The sequence below is a fragment of the Sycon ciliatum genome, chromosome 10 (assembly GCF_964019385.1).
Source record: "Sycon ciliatum chromosome 10, ocSycCili1.1, whole genome shotgun sequence".
NCBI classification, from domain to species: Eukaryota; Metazoa; Porifera; class Calcarea; order Leucosolenida; family Sycettidae; genus Sycon; species Sycon ciliatum.
Window position 1 is genome coordinate 110,403 of NC_088652.1, and position 20,859 is coordinate 131,261.

The 20,859-nt window shown below is 48.0% G+C and overlaps 1 protein-coding gene across 2 annotated transcripts in view; it reads left to right on the forward strand.

The window, feature by feature from the left end:
• LOC135825955 (uncharacterized) overlaps nucleotides 1-19,289 on the forward strand; it is a 39,621-nt gene extending 20,332 nt beyond the window's left edge. Inside the window, exons 9-12 of one of the 2 annotated variants that reach the window (XM_065338596.1) lie at nucleotides 8,891-9,043; nucleotides 10,176-10,262; nucleotides 10,986-11,243; nucleotides 18,899-19,289. In XM_065338596.1, coding sequence (XP_065194668.1) covers nucleotides 8,891-9,043; nucleotides 10,176-10,262; nucleotides 10,986-11,243; nucleotides 18,899-18,940 — 540 coding nt within the window. In that variant the 3' untranslated portion in view covers nucleotides 18,941-19,289. The remainder of the gene's footprint in view (nucleotides 1-8,890; nucleotides 9,044-10,175; nucleotides 10,263-10,985; nucleotides 11,244-18,898) is intronic. The other variant, XM_065338597.1, reaches the window with a different exon arrangement.
• Nucleotides 19,290-20,859: the final 1,570 nt, after the last annotated feature.

The following is a 20,859-nucleotide window of genomic DNA, read 5'->3' on the forward strand; positions in this document are numbered from 1 at the left end:
TGTTTGTGTATACTGCCGTTCGCCTCTGTTGTTTGTGTATACTGCCGGTCGCCTCTGTTGTTTGTGTATACTGCCGTTCGCCTCTGTTGTTTTTGTATACTGCCGTTCGCCTCTGTTGTTTGTGTATACTGCCGTTCGCCTCTGTTGTTTGTGTATACTGCCGGTCGCCTCTGTTGTTTATGTATACTGCCGTTCGCCTCTGTTGTTTGTGTATACTGCCGGTCGCCTCTGTCGTTTGTGTATACTGCCGTTCGCCTCTGTTGTTTGTGTATACTGCCGTTCGCCTCTGTTGTTTGTGTATACTGCCGGTCGCCTCTGTTGTTTGTGTATACTGCCGTTCGCCTCTGTTGTTTGTGTATACTGCCGTTCGCCTCTGTTGTTTGTGTATACTGCCGTTCGCCTCTGTTGTTTGTGTATACTGCCGTTCGCCTCTGTTGTTTGTGTATACTGCCGTTCGCCTCTGTTGTTTGTGTATACTGCCGGTCGCCTCTGTTGTTTCTGTATACTGCCGTTCGCCTCTGTTGTTTGTGTATACTGCCGTTCGCCTCTGTTGTTTGTGTATACTGCCGTTCGCCTCTGTTGTTTGTGTATACTGCCGTTCGCCTCTGTTGTTTGTGTATACTGCCGTTCGCCTCTGTTGTTTGTGTATACTGCCGTTCGCCTCTGTTGTTTGTGTATACTGCCGTTCGCCTCTGTTGTTTGTGTATACAGCCGTTCGCCTCTGTTGTTTGTGTATACTGCCGTTCGCCTCTGTTGTTTGTGTATACTGCCGTTCGCCTCTGTTGTTTGTGTATACTGCCGTTCGCCTCTGTTGTTTGTGTATACTGCCGTTCGCCTCTGTTGTTTGTGTATACTACCGTCCGCTTCTGTTGTTTGTGTATACTGCCGTTCGCCTCTGTTGTTTGTGTATACTGCCGGTCGCCTCTGTTGTTTGTGTATACTGCCGTTCGCCTCTGTTGTTTGTGTATACTGCCGTTCACCTCTGTTGTTTGTGTATACTGCCGTTCGCCTCTGTTGTTTGTGTATACTGCCGTTCGCCTCTGTTGTTTGTGTATACTGCCGTTCGCCTCTGTTGTTTGTGTATACTGCCGTTCGCCTCTGTTGTTTGTGTATACTGCCGTTCGCCTCTGTTGTTTGTGTATACTGCCGGTCGCCTCTGTTGTTTGTGTATACTGCCGTTCGCCTCTGTTGTTTTTGTATACTGCCGTTCGCCTCTGTTGTTTGTGTATACTGCCGTTCGCCTCTGTTGTTTGTGTATACTGCCGGTCGCCTCTGTTGTTTATGTATACTGCCGTTCGCCTCTGTTGTTTGTGTATACTGCCGGTCGCCTCTGTTGTTTGTGTATACTGCCGTTCGCCTCTGTTGTTTGTGTATACTGCCGTTCGCCTCTGTTGTTTGTGTATACTGCCGGTCGCCTCTGTTGTTTGTGTATACTGCCGTTCGCCTCTGTTGTTTGTGTATACTGCCGTTCGCCTCTGTTGTTTGTGTATACTGCCGTTCGCCTCTGTTGTTTGTGTATACTGCCGTTCGCCTCTGTTGTTTGTGTATACTGCCGTTCGCCTCTGTTGTTTGTGTATACTGCCGGTCGCCTCTGTTGTTTGTGTATACTGCCGTTCGCCTCTGTTGTTTGTGTATACTGCCGTTCGCCTCTGTTGTTTGTGTATACTGCCGGTCGCCTCTGTTGTTTGTGTATACTGCCGTTCGCCTCTGTTGTTTTTGTATACTGCCGTTCGCCTCTGTTGTTTGTGTATACTGCCGTTCGCCTCTGTTGTTTGTGTATACTGCCGGTCGCCTCTGTTGTTTATGTATACTGCCGTTCGCCTCTGTTGTTTGTGTATACTGCCGGTCGCCTCTGTTGTTTGTGTATACTGCCGTTCGCCTCTGTTGTTTGTGTATACTGCCGTTCGCCTCTGTTGTTTGTGTATACTGCCGTTTGCCTCTGTTGTTTGTGTATACTGCCGTTCGCCTCTGTTGTTTGTGTATACTGCCGTTCGCCTCTGTTGTTTGTGTATACTGCCGTTCGCCTCTGTTGTTTGTGTATACTGCCGTTCGCCTCTGTTGTTTGTGTATACTGCCGTTCGCCTCTGTTGTTTGTGTATACTGCCGTTCGCCTCTGTTGTTTGTGTATACTGCCGGTCGCCTCTGTTGTTTCTGTATACTGCCGTTCGCCTCTGTTGTTTGTGTATACTGCCGTTCGCCTCTGTTGTTTGTGTATACTGCCGTTCGCCTCTGTTGTTTGTGTATACTGCCGTTCGCCTCTGTTGTTTGTGTATACTGCCGTTCGCCTCTGTTGTTTGTGTATACTGCCGTTCGCCTCTGTTGTTTGTGTATACTGCCGTTCGCCTCTGTTGTTTGTGTATACAGCCGTTCGCCTCTGTTGTTTGTGTATACTGCCGTTCGCCTCTGTTGTTTGTGTATACTGCCGTTCGCCTCTGTTGTTTGTGTATACTGCCGTTCGCCTCTGTTGTTTGTGTATACTACCGTCCGCTTCTGTTGTTTGTGTATACTGCCGTTCGCCTCTGTTGTTTGTGTATACTGCCGGTCGCCTCTGTTGTTTGTGTATACTGCCGTTCGCCTCTGTTGTTTGTGTATACTGCCGTTCACCTCTGTTGTTTGTGTATACTGCCGTTCGCCTCTGTTGTTTGTGTATACTGCCGTTCGCCTCTGTTGTTTGTGTATACTGCCGTTCGCCTCTGTTGTTTGTGTATACTGCCGTTCGCCTCTGTTGTTTGTGTATACTGCCGTTCGCCTCTGTTGTTTGTGTATACTGCCGGTCGCCTCTGTTGTTTGTGTATACTGCCGTTCGCCTCTGTTGTTTTTGTATACTGCCGTTCGCCTCTGTTGTTTGTGTATACTGCCGTTCGCCTCTGTTGTTTGTGTATACTGCCGGTCGCCTCTGTTGTTTATGTATACTGCCGTTCGCCTCTGTTGTTTGTGTATACTGCCGGTCGCCTCTGTTGTTTGTGTATACTGCCGTTCGCCTCTGTTGTTTGTGTATACTGCCGTTCGCCTCTGTTGTTTGTGTATACTGCCGGTCGCCTCTGTTGTTTGTGTATACTGCCGTTCGCCTCTGTTGTTTGTGTATACTGCCGTTCGCCTCTGTTGTTTGTGTATACTGCCGTTCGCCTCTGTTGTTTGTGTATACTGCCGTTCGCCTCTGTTGTTTGTGTATACTGCCGTTCGCCTCTGTTGTTTGTGTATACTGCCGGTCGCCTCTGTTGTTTGTGTATACTGCCGTTCGCCTCTGTTGTTTGTGTATACTGCCGTTCGCCTCTGTTGTTTGTGTATACTGCCGTTCGCCTCTGTTGTTTGTGTATACTGCCGTTCGCCTCTGTTGTTTGTGTATACTGCCGTTCGCCTCTCATGTTTGTGTATACTGCCGTTCGCCTCTGTTGTTTGTGTATACTGCCGTTCGCCTCTGTTGTTTGTGTATACTGCCGTTCGCCTCTGTTGTTTGTGTATACTGCCGTTCGCCTCTGTTGTTTGTGTATACAGCCGTTCGCCTCTGTTGTTTGTGTATACTGCCGTTCGCCTCTGTTGTTTGTGTATACAGCCGTTCGCCTTTGTTGTTTGTGTATACTGCCGTTCGCCTCTGTTGTTTGTGTATACTGCCGGTCGCCTCTGTTGTTTGTGTATACTGCCGTTCGCCTCTGTTGTTTGTGTATACAGCCGTTCGCCTCTGTTGTTTGTGTATACTGCCGTTCGCCTCTGTTGTTTGTGTATACTGCCGTTCGCCTCTGTTGTTTGTGTATACTGCCGTTCGCCTCTGTTGTTTGTGTATACTGCCGTTCGCCTCTGTTGTTTGTGTATACTGCCGTTCGCCTCTGTTGTTTGTGTATACTGCCCGGTCGCCTCTGTTGTTTGTGTATACTGCCGTTCGCCTCTGTTGTTTTTGTATACTGCCGTTCGCCTCTGTTGTTTGTGTATACTGCCGTTCGCCTCTGTTGTTTGTGTATACTGCCGGTCGCCTCTGTTGTTTATGTATACTGCCGTTCGCCTCTGTTGTTTGTGTATACTGCCGGTCGCCTCTGTTGTTTGTGTATACTGCCGTTCGCCTCTGTTGTTTGTGTATACTGCCGTTCGCCTCTGTTGTTTGTGTATACTGCCGGTCGCCTCTGTTGTTTGTGTATACTGCCGTTCGCCTCTGTTGTTTGTGTATACTGCCGTTCGCCTCTGTTGTTTGTGTATACTGCCGTTCGCCTCTGTTGTTTGTGTATACTGCCGTTCGCCTCTGTTGTTTGTGTATACTGCCGGTCGCCTCTGTTGTTTGTGTATACTGCCGTTCGCCTCTGTTGTTTGTGTATACTGCCGTTCGCCTCTGTTGTTTGTGTATACTGCCGTTCGCCTCTGTTGTTTGTGTATACTGCCGTTCGCCTCTGTTGTTTGTGTATACTGCCGTTCGCCTCTGTTGTTTGTGTATACTGCCGTTCGCCTCTGTTGTTTGTGTATACTGCCGTTCGCCTCTGTTGTTTGTGTATACTGCCGTTCGCCTCTGTTGTTTGTGTATACTGCCGGTCGCCTCTGTTGTTTGTGTATACTGCCGTTCGCCTCTGTTGTTTGTGTATACTGCCGGTCGCCTCTGTTGTTTGTGTATACTGCCGTTCGCCTCTGTTGTTTGTGTATACTGCCGTTCGCCTCTGTTGTTTGTGTATACTGCCGTTCGCCTCTGTTGTTTGTGTATACTGCCGTTCGCCTCTGTTGTTTGTGTATACAGCCGTTCGCCTCTGTTGTTTGTGTATACTGCCGTTCGTCTCTGTTGTTTGTGTATACTGCCGGTCGCCTCTGTTGTTTGTGTATACTGCCGTTCGCCTCTGTTGTTTGTGTATACTGCCGTTCGCCTCTGTTGTTTGTGTATACTGCCGTTCGCCTCTGTTGTTTGTGTATACTGCCGTTCGCCTCTGTTGTTTGTGTATACTGCCGTTCGCCTCTGTTGTTTGTGTATACAGCCGTTCGCCTCTGTTGTTTGTGTATACTGCTGTTCGCCTCTGTTGTTTGTGTATACTGCCGTTCGCCTCTGTTGTTTGTGTATACTGCCGTTCGCCTCTGTTGTTTGTGTATACTGCCGTCCGCTTCTGTTGTTTGTGTATACTGCCGTTCGCCTCTGTTGTTTGTGTATACTGCCGGTCGCCTCTGTTGTTTGTGTATACTGCCGTTCGCCTCTGTTGTTTGTGTATACTGCCGTTCGCCTCTGTTGTTTGTGTATACTGCCGTTCGCCTCTGTTGTTTGTGTATACTGCCGTTCGCCTCTGTTGTTTGTGTATACTGCCGTTCGCCTCTGTTGTTTGTGTATACTGCCGGTCGCCTCTGTTGTTTATGTATACTGCCGTTCGCCTCTGTTGTTTGTGTATACTGCCGGTCGCCTCTGTTGTTTGTGTATACTGCCGTTCGCCTCTGTTGTTTGTGTATACTGCCGTTCGCCTCTGTTGTTTGTGTATACTGCCGGTCGCCTCTGTTGTTTGTGTATACTGCCGTTCGCCTCTGTTGTTTGTGTATACTGCCGGTCGCCTCTGTTGTTTGTGTATACTGCCGTTCGCCTCTGTTGTTTGTGTATACTGCCGTTCGCCTCTGTTGTTTGTGTATACTGCCGTTCGCCTCTGTTGTTTGTGTATACTGCCGTTCGCCTCTGTTGTTTGTGTATACTGCCGTTCGCCTCTGTTGTTTGTGTATACTGCCGTTCGCCTCTGTTGTTTGTGTATACTGCCGTTCGCCTCTGTTGTTTGTGTATACTGCCGTTCGCCTCTCATGTTTGTGTATACTGCCGTTCGCCTCTGTTGTTTGTGTATACTGCCGTTCGCCTCTGTTGTTTGTGTATACAGCCGTTCGCCTTTGTTGTTTGTGTATACTGCCGTTCGCCTCTGTTGTTTGTGTATACTGCCGGTCGCCTCTGTTGTTTGTGTATACTGCCGTTCGCCTCTGTTGTTTGTGTATACTGCCGTTCGCCTCTGTTGTTTGTGTATACTGCCGTCCGCTTCTGTTGTTTGTGTATACTGCCGTTCGCCTCTGTTGTTTGTGTATACTGCCGGTCGCCTCTGTTGTTTGTGTATACTGCCGTTCGCCTCTGTTGTTTGTGTATACTGCCGTTCGCCTCTGTTGTTTGTGTATACTGCCGTTCGCCTCTGTTGTTTGTGTATACTGCCGTTCGCCTCTGTTGTTTTTGTATACTGCCGTTCGCCTCTGTTGTTTGTGTATACTGCCGTTCGCCTCTGTTGTTTGTGTATACTGCCGGTCGCCTCTGTTGTTTGTGTATACTGCCGTTCGCCTCTGTTGTTTGTGTATACTGCCGGTCGCCTCTGTTGTTTGTGTATACTGCCGTTCGCCTCTGTTGTTTGTGTATACTGCCGTTCGCCTCTGTTGTTTGTGTATACTGCCGTTCGCCTCTGTTGTTTGTGTATACTGCCGTTCGCCTCTGTTGTTTGTGTATACTGCCGGTCGCCTCTGTTGTTTGTGTATACTGCCGTTCGCCTCTGTTGTTTGTGTATACTGCCGTTCGCCTCTGTTGTTTGTGTATACTGCCGTTCGCCTCTGTTGTTTGTGTATACTGCCGTTCGCCTCTGTTGTTTGTGTATACTGCCGTTCGCCTCTGTTGTTTGTGTATACTGCCGGTCGCCTCTGTTGTTTGTGTATACTGCCGTTCGCCTCTGTTGTTTGTGTATACTGCCGTTCGCCTCTGTTGTTTGTGTATACTGCCGTTCGCCTCTGTTGTTTGTGTATACTGCCGTTCGCCTCTGTTGTTTGTGTATACTGCCGTTCGCCTCTCATGTTTGTGTATACTGCCGTTCGCCTCTGTTGTTTGTGTATACTGCCGTTCGCCTCTGTTGTTTGTGTATACAGCCGTTCGCCTTTGTTGTTTGTGTATACTGCCGTTCGCCTCTGTTGTTTGTGTATACTGCCGGTCGCCTCTGTTGTTTGTGTATACTGCCGTTCGCCTCTGTTGTTTGTGTATACAGCCGTTCGCCTCTGTTGTTTGTGTATACTGCCGTTCGCCTCTGTTGTTTGTGTATACTGCCGTTCGCCTCTGTTGTTTGTGTATACTGCCGTTCGCCTCTGTTGTTTGTGTATACTGCCGTTCGCCTCTGTTGTTTGTGTATACTGCCGGTCGCCTCTGTTGTTTGTGTATACTGCCGTTCGCCTCTGTTGTTTGTGTATACTGCCGTTCGCCTCTGTTGTTTGTGTATACTGCCGTTCGCCTCTGTTGTTTGTGTATACTGCCGTTCGCCTCTGTTGTTTGTGTATACTGCCGTTCGCCTCTCATGTTTGTGTATACTGCCGTTCGCCTCTGTTGTTTGTGTATACTGCCGTTCGCCTCTGTTGTTTGTGTATACAGCCGTTCGCCTTTGTTGTTTGTGTATACTGCCGTTCGCCTCTGTTGTTTGTGTATACTGCCGGTCGCCTCTGTTGTTTGTGTATACTGCCGTTCGCCTCTGTTGTTTGTGTATACAGCCGTTCGCCTCTGTTGTTTGTGTATACTGCCGTTCGCCTCTGTTGTTTGTGTATACTGCCGTTCGCCTCTGTTGTTTGTGTATACTGCCGTTCGCCTCTGTTGTTTGTGTATACTGCCGTTCGCCTCTGTTGTTTGTGTATACTGCCGTTCGCCTCTGTTGTTTGTGTATACTGCCGGTCGCCTCTGTTGTTTGTGTATACTGCCGTTCGCCTCTGTTGTTTTTGTATACTGCCGTTCGCCTCTGTTGTTTGTGTATACTGCCGTTCGCCTCTGTTGTTTGTGTATACTGCCGGTCGCCTCTGTTGTTTATGTATACTGCCGTTCGCCTCTGTTGTTTGTGTATACTGCCGGTCGCCTCTGTTGTTTGTGTATACTGCCGTTCGCCTCTGTTGTTTGTGTATACTGCCGTTCGCCTCTGTTGTTTGTGTATACTGCCGGTCGCCTCTGTTGTTTGTGTATACTGCCGTTCGCCTCTGTTGTTTGTGTATACTGCCGTTCGCCTCTGTTGTTTGTGTATACTGCCGTTCGCCTCTGTTGTTTGTGTATACTGCCGTTCGCCTCTGTTGTTTGTGTATACTGCCGTTCGCCTCTGTTGTTTGTGTATACTGCCGGTCGCCTCTGTTGTTTGTGTATACTGCCGTTCGCCTCTGTTGTTTGTGTATACTGCCGTTCGCCTCTGTTGTTTGTGTATACTGCCGTTCGCCTCTGTTGTTTGTGTATACTGCCGTTCGCCTCTGTTGTTTGTGTATACTGCCGTTCGCCTCTGTTGTTTGTGTATACTGCCGTTCGCCTCTGTTGTTTGTGTATACTGCCGTTCGCCTCTGTTGTTTGTGTATACTGCCGTTCGCCTCTGTTGTTTGTGTATACTGCCGTTCGCCTCTGTTGTTTGTGTATACTGCTCTGCTGCACATGTACTTAATGAGCACTGTGCTTCTAGTTGTCTTCACCGGCCTTGTTTTGTACACGTCCTACTCTGCCCTCTGCCTCAGCACTTACACTCCATTATGTAACAGTTTTGTAGACTTTGTTAACACTTTCTCGGTGTGTGTTGCATATTGTGTAAGTGTGGTTTCGTGGCGTGCGTGTTTGCGCGCGGCGTGTGTTTCTGTTGTGTGTGCGTGCTTCCATGTGGTGTGTGCTTCCATGTGGTGTGTGTTTGCGTGGGGTGTTTGTTTGCGTTTGTGTGCTTGCGTGGGGTGTGTGTGTTTGCGTGGGGGGGGGGGGGGTGTTTGCGTGGGCTTTGTGTGTTTGCGTTCGTGTCTTTGCTTGGTGTGTGTTTGCGTGGGGGGGGGGGGGTGTTTGCATGGTGTGTGTGTGTGTGTGTTTGCATGTGGTGTGTGTGTGTGTTTGCGTGGTGTATGTGTTTGCGTGGTGTGTGTGTGTGTGTGTGTGTGTGTGTGTGTGTGTGTGTGTGTTTGCATGTGGTGTGTGTGTGTGTGTTTTATACAGGAGTCTGCTGCAGCCGCTAGCAGTGCTGAGTCATGTGCACCGCATCCATCCCAGGATCACAACTACGACGATATAGAGCTCCCAGCATTCCGTACCAGCACTATGCCATCATCTACCGGTACCACAGCAACTACGCCCGGCTCTGGAAATAGGGTATGTTTTGATGTTTCCAGTGTCTCTTAAACCCTTTCAGACATCAACTACACCCGGCTCTGACAATGACGTATGTTTTAATATTTTCCAGTGTCTCGTAAACCCTTTCAGACATCAACTACACCTGGCTCTGGCAATGAGGTATGTTTTAATGTTTCCCAGTGTCTCTTAAACCCATTTCATACAAGTGTCGAGATATCTCACTTTGTAAAGTGACCCGGGCGCCAGATGACAAGATATCTCGCTCTATTTCTATACACTGCATAGAATACAGTGTCAGTGTCTGCTCCAGCGCCGGGTGAGCCGGGTAATCCACCCGGTTGGGCGGCGCTTGGACCCAGTTGAAAATATAGTACCGGGTCACCTGTGACCCGGTTGGTACTTTACACTTTCGAACTTTGAAAGGACTGACTACATGGCTTGTATGTGTCAGATACTTCTTCTTCTTTCGTAATTTTCTAATTCCTGTCCTCTCTTTTCTAAATGCGGCTTATCCATTCGCCTTTAGATCATTGGGCGTACATGTGTACCCGGCTCCCACCCGGTTGAAATGGTTGCGCCAGGTACACGTGTACCCGGCTGTCCTACAATCCTGGAGCAGACACTGAGTGTATAGAATGCAGTGTATAGAATACACTGTATACTATGCAGTGTATAGTATACACTGCATAGTATACAGTGTATACTATACAGTGTATACTATACACTGTATAGTATACACTGCATAGTATACAATCTATTTCTATGCAGTGTATAGAAATACACTGCATAGTATCCACTGTATACAATACAGTGGATTTCTATACACTGTATAGTATGCACACTGTATTGATCATTGCCCAAGCACTCATAACCCCGGTGATTTGCGGAAGATCTTTTACAAACGATCCACCGCTGGACAGGTATGGAACTCAGCGTTCCAGTGGTGTGAAGTTCTGTGCTTTTGAACCCTTGTTTGATTGAGCAGCGACATCATGAATTGCGAAAATTCAAGTATACGCCATCTGGCGACGAAGAGAAATGTTGCTCTCGATTTCATCTCTTTGAAACCAGTACACACGTTTTGATCTTTGTTTCATTTGCTTGCTACTGTGTTGTGTTGTGTGTGTGTGTGTGTGTGTGTGGTGCTCAGGAGCTGTCTCTTCGTCGCCCCAACAGGTTCCCAGATGCCGCTGTTGAATGCACCACAGCCGACAATAATTATATGACTCCACATGATGTAAGTGTATGTGACCTAACGTATCACATGACCTTAGCTGTCACATGACCTTAGCTGTCACATGACCGATGAAGTATAATACAACAACAACATCAAACAACCTAACCCATCACATGACCTAACCTATCAGGCTACCCGACATGACCTTAGCTGTCACATGACCTTAGCTGTCACATGACCTAACCTATCACATGACCTAACATATTAGGCTAACGCATGACCTAACCTATCACATGACCTAACCTATCAGGCTAACACATGACCTAACCTATCACATGACCAAATCTGTCACATGAACGTCAGGTGGTCGAATGTCAGACATCATTGTGCTGACTGTTGTACGTCATGACTCATCCATATCAAGCTTACACCGTATTTCCTCGATTATAAGTTGCACGCCCATTTTCAGATTTCAGCAATGTTGTTTCCTCATGATCACTTCAGAAGTAAATAATTCTCGATTGTAAGTCGCACCCCCTTTCCCACCCTTGTATTTTTGTGTAAAAAGGTGTAAGACTTCTATCCGGGGAAATACGGTAGTTAAATACGGTAGTTAAATACGGTAGTTGCCAGTGTTGGACAACTACGGTAGTTAAATACGGTAGTTGCCAGTGTTGCACAACTACGGTTAACTTGTGAGCTTTGGTTCTTTCTTTTAAAATTGCAATCCTTGGCTCTCCATCCGAGTTTGTAAACATTGCCAACCTTTCACTTTTCTCTCAGCTCTGTCTTGCCCGCGATGCTGGAGAGAATGACACAATGGCCGCTGCTGCAACCACCAACGTCGCTGCCACACCTAACTCAACCACCGTCACCACCGCTAGCACATCCACGACCACTCCGATCACTGACGCAAGTATGTCATCGGCTGCAACAAGTGCAAGCACTCCTGTGTTCCAGTCGGAGGAAGAAGCTCGAGCGGCATCGCTACCGACAGCCGTCGCAGGGCCGGTGTATGCGGAAGTCTTTCTGGCCAAAAAGGTTTGTGAATCGCAGTGTGTTTTGTCTCCATGGAGATGGGCAATGGTGGTCTATACTGCTGTGGTGTTGTGTTGGGTCATGCAGAACTGTGTCTGGGGTAGTCTGTATATACAGGACCGGCGGAAGCAGTCTTTGATTGGTCCCGCCTTACCCTAGTCTCAGTTCATACAGTTTGTGTATGATATGTAGGATAGTCACATGACTTTCATACAGTTTGTGTATGATATGGAGGGTAGTCACATGACTTTCATACAGTTTGTGTATGATATGGAGGGTAGTCACATGACTTTCATACAGTTTGTGTATTATATGACGGGTAGTCACATGACTTTCATACAGTTTGTGTATGATATGTAGGGTAGTCACATGACCTACTCAGCTGAGTACACACATGTTGGAGGTCAAAAGGTTGGTGCGACCATGGCCTGACCAACCGGACCAGTTCCACCGGGCCAGATATTATAGCCAGGCAAACATGCATCTCTCTCCACTGGTGTGTTACATCAGGGTTTAATGCATCAGGGTTTAATGTACAGCAGGGTTTAATGTACATCAGGGTTTAATGTACATCAGGGTTTAATGTACATCAGGGTTTAATGTACATCAGGGTTTAATGTAGAGCAGGGTTTAATGTACATCAGGGTTTAATGTACATCAGGGTTTAATGTAGAGCAGGGTTTAATGTACATCAGGGTTTAATGTACATCAGAGTTTAATGTACATCAGGGTTTAATGTACATCAGGGTTTAATGTACATCAGGGTTTAATGTACATCAGGGTTTAATGTACACCAGGGTTTAATGTACAGCAGGGTTTAATGTACATCAGGCACTTGTATAGACCCAGGAGAGGACGCGGCACAGATTTCCGCGGACAGGGTTCGACTCGAGCTAATATCCGTGAATGTTTTTCACTGAGTACTCTCAACGCCGTTGAAGTTTTATGTCGCGACGACGAAGAGGAAACCGGCCTACCGAGGTGACCTCTTTCCCATTGTGAACAACTCTTTGCCTGATTTTAGAAAATTGCACAGTTGTTCACTGAGGCTAATCGAAGTGGGTAGAATGGAAGCGAGTGAAGCTGTGAGCGAGAAATAAAACAGGTGATTTCTCAGATTTTCTGGGCCCGACAGTGGGTGTGACGGACGTGGTGCATTCTGTTTGCCCAAACTCGACCACCACTCGATTCTTTCCAGGAACCCAATCTATGAACACAGTGGCACAATATGGCCGGGTTCTTTCTCGTTTCGATTAGTTTCTTCGAGGTTACCAGAGCCCATTCACTTTTCTTCCATCTTTTATGCCCAAGAAGTTGATTGTTCCAACTAGGAACACACGCTTCTTGCCGAATTTGACACTTGAATGACTCACGACTGCCATCCGGAGCACACGAGGAGCACGTCGCACCTTCCTTCGGCAAACCTGCAAGAAAGCACCACTCCCTGCTCAATACACAGTGTTTCGGGGAATTCACCCCTCATCAGTTGAGCTTGAGTAGGCTGAGGAAGATTGTGCCTGAAAGGCACCACTTATATACTGCTCTCCAGGCCAAACCATCACCAGGGATACAAACTTGCAGAGACGCTTTGTTTCCAGCACGACAAACACCTCGTGAAGCCCCAGGCATCAGCGTGAGTCCGAGTCTTCTAAGTTTGTTTTATGCCCAATACATCAAAATCCACGCCGAGTGATGTGATGGACGTGTTGTGTTCCTTTGATCCAACCTCGCCCAGCCGTTTCTCTCCTTTGGTCCAACCTCACCCAGCCGTTTCTCTCCTTTTGTCCAACCTCGCCCAGCCGTTTCTCTCCTTTGATCCAACCTCACCCAGCCGTTTCTCTCCTTTGATCCAACCTCACCCAGCCGTTTCTCTCCTTTGGTCCAACCTCACCCAGCCATTTCTCTCCTTTGGTCTAACCTCACCCAGCCGTTTCTCTCCTTTGGTCCAACCTCACCCAGCCATTTCTCTCCTTTGATCCAACCTCACCCAGCCGTTTCTCTCCTTTGATCCAACCTCACCCAGCCGTTTCTCTCCTTTGGTCCAACCTCACCCAGCCGTTTCTCTCCTTTGGTCCAACCTCACCCAGCCGTTTCTCTCCTTCGGTCCAACCTCACCCAGCCGTTTCTCTCCTTTTGTCCAACCTCGCCCAGCCGTTTCTCTCCTTTGATCCAACCTCACCCAGCCGTTTCTCTCCTTTGATCCAACCTCACCCAGCCGTTTCTCTCCTTTGGTCCAACCTCACCCAGCCATTTCTCTCCTTTGGTCCAACCTCACCCAGCCGTTTCTCTCCTTTGATCCAACCTCACCCAGCCGTTTCTCTCCTTTGGTCCAACCTCACCCAGCCGTTTCTCTCCTTTGGTCCAACCTCACCCAGCCGTTTCTCTCCTTTGGTCCAACCTCACCCAGCCGTTTCTCTCCTTTGGTCCAACCTCACCCAGCCGTTTCTCTCCTTTGGTCCAACCTCACCCAGCCGTTTCTCTCCTTTGGTCCAACCTCACCCAGCCATTTCTCTCCTTTGCTCCAACCTCACCCAGCCATTTCTCTCCTTTGGTCCAACCTCACCCAGCCATTTCTCTCCTTTGATCCAACCTCACCCAGCCGTTTCTCTCCTTTGATCCAACCTCACCCAACCCGTTTCTCTCCTTTGGTCCAACCTCACCCAGCCGTTTCTCTCCTTTGGTCCAACCTCACCCAGCCATTTCTCTCCTTTGATCCAACCTCACCCAGCCATTTATCTCCTTTGGTCCAACCTCACCCAGCCATTTCTCTCCTTTGGTCCAACCTCACCCAGCCATTTCTCTCCTTTGATCCAACCTCACCCAGCCATTTCTCTCCTTTGGTCCAACCTCACCCAGCCATTTCTCTCCTTTGGTCAAACCTCACCCAGCCATTTCTCTCCTTTGGTCCAACCTCACCCAGCCATTTCTCTCATTTGGTCCAACCTCACCCAGCCATTTCTCTCATTTGGTCCAACCTCACCCAGCCATTTCTCTCCTTTGGTCCAACCTCACCCAGCCATTTCTCTCCTTTGATCCAACCTCACCCAGCCGTTTCTCTCCTTTGGTCCAACCTCACCCAGCCATTTCTCTCCTTTGATCCAACCTCACCCAGCCGTTTCTCTCCTTTGGTCCAACCTCACCCAGCCGTTTCTCTCCTTTGGTCCAACCTCACCCAGCCGTTTCTCTCCTTTGATCCAACCTCACCCAGCCATTTCTCTCCTTTGGTCCAACCTCACCCAGCCATTTCTCTCCTTTGGTCCAACCTCACCCAGCCATTTCTCTCCTTTGATCCAACCTCACCCAGCCATTTCTCTCCTTTTGTCCAACCTCACCCAGCCATTTCTCTCCTTTGATCCAACCTCACCCAGCCATTTCTCTCCTTTGGTCCAACCTCACCCAGCCATTTCTCTCCTTTGGTCCAACCTCACCCAGCCGTTTCTCTCCTTTGGTCCAACCTCACCCAGCCATTTCTCTCCTTTGGTCCAACCTCACCCAGCCATTTCTCTCCTTTGATCCAACCTCACCCAGCCATTTCTCTCCTTTGGTCCAACCTCACCCAGCCATTTCTCTCCTTTGATCCAACCTCACCCAGCCATTTCTCTCCTTTGGTCCAACCTCACCCAGCCATTTCTCTCCTTTGGTCCAACCTCACCCAGCCGTTTCTCTCCTTTGGTCCAACCTCACCCAGCCATTTCTCTCCTTTGGTCCAACCTCACCCAGCCATTTCTCTCCTTTGATCCAACCTCACCCAGCCGTTTCTCTCCTTTGGTCCAACCTCACCCAGCCATTTCTCTCCTTTGGTCCAACCTCACCCAGCCGTTTCTCTCCTTTGGTCCAACCTCACCCAGCCATTTCTCTCCTTTGGTCCAACCTCACCCAGCCATTTCTCTCCTTTGGTCCAACCTCACCCAGCCATTTCTCTCCTTTGATCCAACCTCACCCAGCCATTTCTCTCCTTTGATCCAACCTCACCCAGCCGTTTCTCTCCAGAAAACTAATCTAGGGATACCAGGGCACAATCGGGCCAGGCTCTTTCGGTCTTTTTGCTGCTCCGCTGTCACTGGAAGCTTCTTTCTTTATCCTTCTTCTTCGATTTTGGGGTATTCTTCGAGTCACATCTTTCATACTCTTGTTCATTATATTTGGGAAAGCAGCTCTGAAAACTTGAAAAATTGTGAAGGAGAGGGAGAGGGAGAGGGAGAGAGAGAGAGAGAGAGAGAGAGAGAGAGAGAGAGAGAGAGAGAGAGAGAGAGAGAGGGAGGGAGGGAGGGAGGGAGGGAGGGAGGGAGGGAGGGAGGGAGAGAGAGAGAGAGAGAGAGAGAGAGAGAGGTAGTGAAGCAGATGAGTTCATCCTAGTTGAGGGTACTGCCTAACAGAAAGGCCAGGCTTAGCGATTTGAAAGTGGAGCGCTTTCTTTCGAGGCGTGCTGTGTCTGGGAGCTGGTTTCACAGGATAGCTCCAGCATGGCTAATGCGCTTAGCTGAGGATGCAGTGGTGGACACAGGAATGATGAGTAACCTGCTGCTCCCTCCTCGTGTTCGGAGAGAGGGACTACGGGTGAAAAAGCTTGCAAACAGAGTACTTGCACATTTGTTCAGGCAGCACCAAATGAGTACAAGAATGTGCATGTGGGTGTATATGCTGAGGGTATGGGCGTTCATGTGTTCAAGTAAGGGAGCTTTGTGTGTGCGAGGGGCTGCCCTGCACACCGAGCGAGCCGCACGTTTGAACAAACTATTTAGGCGCTTATCCTGATAAGACGATAAGAACCGGGCATAGGCAGCAGATGCAGAGTTAAATTCTGATAATATAATAATAATAATAAAAATAATAATTGTACAAGCCGAAAGCCAAACTCCTACAGTACTCCTCATGCATGACATTGTGATGAACTAGTTGACTACAAAACAAGTTGTTTCACACGACGTACGTTTGGCCGTATGGTTCGTGACGGCTCATCAGGTGTGCAATTTGAAAATCGGATGTTGAGCCATAATTATAGGTTAGTGCATGGCAGGGAGGGCCTTATGGCTTTTTAGTGCCCGATAGGTTAGCCTGAGGGTCGTAGGCCCGAGGGCAAACCTGAAGGGCACAAACAAGCCATAAGACCCTCCCTGCCATGCACTAACTATTTTAGAACGAGGTTACATGCATTATCTCACTTCCATTATGCTTGTGTACCACTATATTGGGTAGTTTTGTGGTTTGTGTGCAGAGAGACTTGGTGTGGTATGAAAGAATAGTTTCTTCTGGTAAGTTATGGTAACTCAGCACCACTTAGGACTACTAAAAGTAGAATGGAAGCAAATGAAATGCTGGGCTCTTATTGCGAGCTTCATTCTTATTCATATGTATGTAGCTTGTGGAGCTATTTAGGGGCTTTGAGAGCCCCTTGTCGATAACTCTAATGACTTTGATCCTCGCTTTTTATAGGTTTCCGCAAGCTGTTGACAAAGGAAATTCGTACAGATGAAAGAATACGGGAGGCAAAAACCGTACACACTTCTGAATTGCGTAGCTTTTAGTAGTACACCGTACACGTTATGCAGAGTTCATTATCTGCACCGTAGTATTATGCATACAGGGAGTTGTACGCACCAGCTTAGAGTATATTCAGCGGGCTTTAAACTAATCCAAGGCCCTCGACGCGTCATCAAGAGTAGTAAAATAACGATTGAGCGGGCTTTAAACTCTGATAAGGCCCTTGGCGGGAATGTCGCTGATTGATCGTTTCCTGGACAACGAGACAGACCTCGTTCTAAATAAATGTAGAAAGGAAAAGGACATAAGGATATGAGTTAAGAAACGGCCAAACGTACGCCGTGTGAAACAACTTGTTTTGTAGTCAACTAGTCCATCACAATGTCATGCATGAGGAGTACTGTAGGAGTTTGGCTTTCGGCTTGTACAATTCGTTTTCGCAAAGCTTCCCCTTTCTTTAATAATAATAATAATAATAACACAGTTCCGCATAATGGAACATTAATATTGTGCAACACTAATGTTCGGTCCGCTGCTGTCTCTTGATGAATCTTTCCGTTGTTCCAGTTCAGTATCATTAGTTGTAGACCATCGCTCTCCATGCTGGTTTGTCCCTTGTCCTCTCAGTCGCCAGGCCGAGATCCCACACTGTGGTGAAAGTCATTCCGGCCTCTCTCATGTCCTCCGCAGAGCTGGTTGCCAACGTCTTTCTTGGGCGCCCTGGCCGGCCTCGGGAGTCTTGGGTCAAGTAGATGTTCATGGCTTTGCGGGCGGGCGTGTTGGGGGACATTCTCAGGATGTTTCCTGTCATTCTCCTCCTTCGCTGTTTAATCAGGGTGGATACTGAAAAACTGAACACGGCAAGAAAAAGGCAAACATGGTGCTCTTCGATTTTGTAGCCCAATCTTAGCGGCAACGCGGCGTGCAACATGGCTTGTCATGGTGTTCCAGCTCAAGTCTGAGTCGAAATGTAGGCCAATATACTTGGCCGTTTTCACAACAGGCAGCGTCTGCCCATTACAAATGACATGCAGCTCAAGTGCTTGAGATGGGGATGGGGGAATAGGCAATATCTGTGCCTCTCTTTCTTTAAGAATTAAACCTCGACCCTTGTGCCAGGTGGCCATGTGCTGAACAGCAGCTGAAAGGTGTGCAGAAACAGCTTCCGGAGACTCCCTGCTACATCGTATAGAGATGTCATCAGCAAACTGGATTGCTCCCACATTAAACGGCGATAGTTCTTCTGCTATGCCGCAATACATAGCGCCCATAAGCGATTATGCTGCATACATAGCACCCATAAGTGGTTACTCTGTAGTTTGGAGTTGACAGGAGGGCATGCACATCGAAACCACGCCTTGTCAACGACCTGTTCTTTCTCAGTTTTCAACGACCACTACTCAGCCAAGAACAAAACAACAACGAAGCACAACGACACACCAACGCTGATGTGGCATCGCAAATCCAGTACCGTGCACGCAGGCACTGTGTGGAAACAGAAGAAAGATGCGCTGCAAGCGTGCCAAGCAGCGAGTGAGTGCAAAACGCGTACTAATGCTAGTCATGGCAACGGAAGATAAATTATGGAGATCGATCCGCACATGGTTCGATCGACAGCAGAGTACAAAAAAAAGCACACATTCAAACTGTGCAACAGAAGCAGAAGAGGAAAGCGAAAATGAACACTTGTCGTTCAGTGAAGAGCTTCTGTCCAAGGGTGCTCGCACCCGACGGGGTGACAGCGCCCCTAGTCAGACAATACAAGGCTAACACCTTGGTTCCCCTAGTCAGACAATACAACCGGGCTAACACCCTAACACCTTGGTTTTCAATAAATCTTATGATGTACATTCCTTGTTGCTTCAGCTTTTCCTCGCTCCGTTACAACGCCTCTCCCCATTTTTCTCCCTCTATTTATCTATCTTACTATCTATTTTGCTATCTCTCTCTCTCCCTCTCTCTGTCTCTCTCTCTCTCTGTCTCTCTCTCTCTCACTCACACACACACACACACACACACACACACACACACACACACACACACACACACACACACACACACACTCTCTCTCTCTCTCTCTCTCTCTTTCTCACTCACACACTCTCTCTCACACTCACACACACTCTTTCAAACAATGATGCGACTCATCTGTGTTTTCTGTTCTTTCTGTATTTCAGGTTGTAGTTCAGAGTAATTCGTTGCTAGGAGAGAGCAAGTGAATACAATTGTTTTCACATCTCCACTTCGAATCCATTCGCCATGACCGTCACTGCGTTACGCACTGCTACATGTTTCTCTCCTTGCAATTTTGAAATTATCATGAATGCGTTTTCCCCTTTGCATGTCATTCTTGTCTTCAATTTCCCCGCGCATGTCATTCTTGTCTTCATTTTCCCCTCGAGTGTCATTCTCGTCGTCCCTTTCTCTGACTGTTCTCCCATTTTCAGCATCGTGTGCATTCGTATTCTGCTGCGTGCACCGCGTATACTCGCCTTCTTTGTCCCACCTCTCCTTTTTTCCTTCACTTGAGCAATCATTTTGTGTGTCCTCAAGTGTGTCTGCTATGATTATTACTGTGAGGATGGGCTGGCATGTGGGCACGTGGAAGTGACTGTTTTGGCGTACGCGTGCCGCAATGTGTGTGTGTGTGTGGGTGCGTGCGTGCGTGCGTGCGGGTGGGTGTGTAGTAGTAGTAGTATTTATTATTTTACTAGGGCAATCCCCACAGACTGGTGTGTATGTGTGTATGTGTTGGCGACGTATGTATATACGTATGAGGAGGGGGCACCATGCATACATCCCATTGTACTCTACCCTATGCACTTCTCACCTCGTACACCTGGTGAGTTTGGATGACGTAATTCATTATTTGGGTGAAGCAGTTCAATTAATTCCGTGTGAGCAACCAGTTCTAATTTCATACTTTTACCTTGTAGGTCACACCAAGAGTAGATAAACAAGAGTGTGCAACTCGCGGATGGGTAGGCCCACGGCGGAATTTTTTGTTGACGTAATCTTTTCGACGATGCACGAGCTGCGAGTCTTTCGGAAAGTTTTCCCTCGTGCTCTTGGCCGGCTTTATACTACAAGGTCGGTGCCCAGCACGTGCTGTCACACTGCTCTGCGGCGAAATGCGCGTTCTTCTGAAAAAAGGTGACGTCAACAAAAAATTCCGCCGTGGGTGGGGGTATCTGCAGATTGTGCAGGAGAGATCCGGAGTTGCACACTCTTGTTTATCTACTCTTGGTTATACATACATACATGCATACATGCATACATACATTCGTACATATACTTATGCTGTCTGATGCCATGAGTGTTTTCACACGAAACTCGGAGTAACAGCAGAAAGAGACTTGTTTGATTCATTGCTGTGTAATATCTGTACATACATACATAAATACATACCTTGTAGGTTCTTGTGTGCATGCCCTACACCAGGATCGTTTTTCTGAAACCGCTCTCAGAGCGGTTTTTATATAAAAATAAATAAAATAAATTCGACGAGGTTCGCGTACCGGGCAGGTCAAGAACAAGGAGTCGTACAACTCCCTGGTCAAGAACCACCTTTCCGCTTCCGTGGGACGCCACCACCCCATGATCAGGCGTCAGATGCGGCTCCTAGACGGTGGGGGAGGATAGATCACCCACCAACCAGAGGCCAAAGGCCTCGATCCCATTTGCTGTCCTTCCAGGAAATCGCGATTCCACGGACGCAACAAATTTCGCGATTTTGGCCCAAACCCGCGATTTTCTGAAAAATCCGCGATTTCCCGCGTTTTTTGTTGTTTTCTGCACTTCTTTTGACATTTTTCTGCACTTTTCACGCAGTATACAGTGCTTTCCATGATCCTGCTCGTAGGTTATTTCCACAGTACGCAAATAGCGATTCTAAGGATACAACAAATTTCGTGATTTGGCCCAAATCCGCAATTTTCTGCCAATAATTCCGCGAGTTCCTGGCAAGTTCCGCACTTTTCGCCGCATTTTTTGTTGTTTTCTGCCGCAATTTCTTGCGCAAGTTTTCGAGGATTTTTTCCGCAAATTCCCGCAGGGACAGCATTTGCCACATCCATGCATTACTCATGCCAGGCCACGAGTTCCCAATTTACTGTGGGTCGCAGCGCGGTTGGAAAAA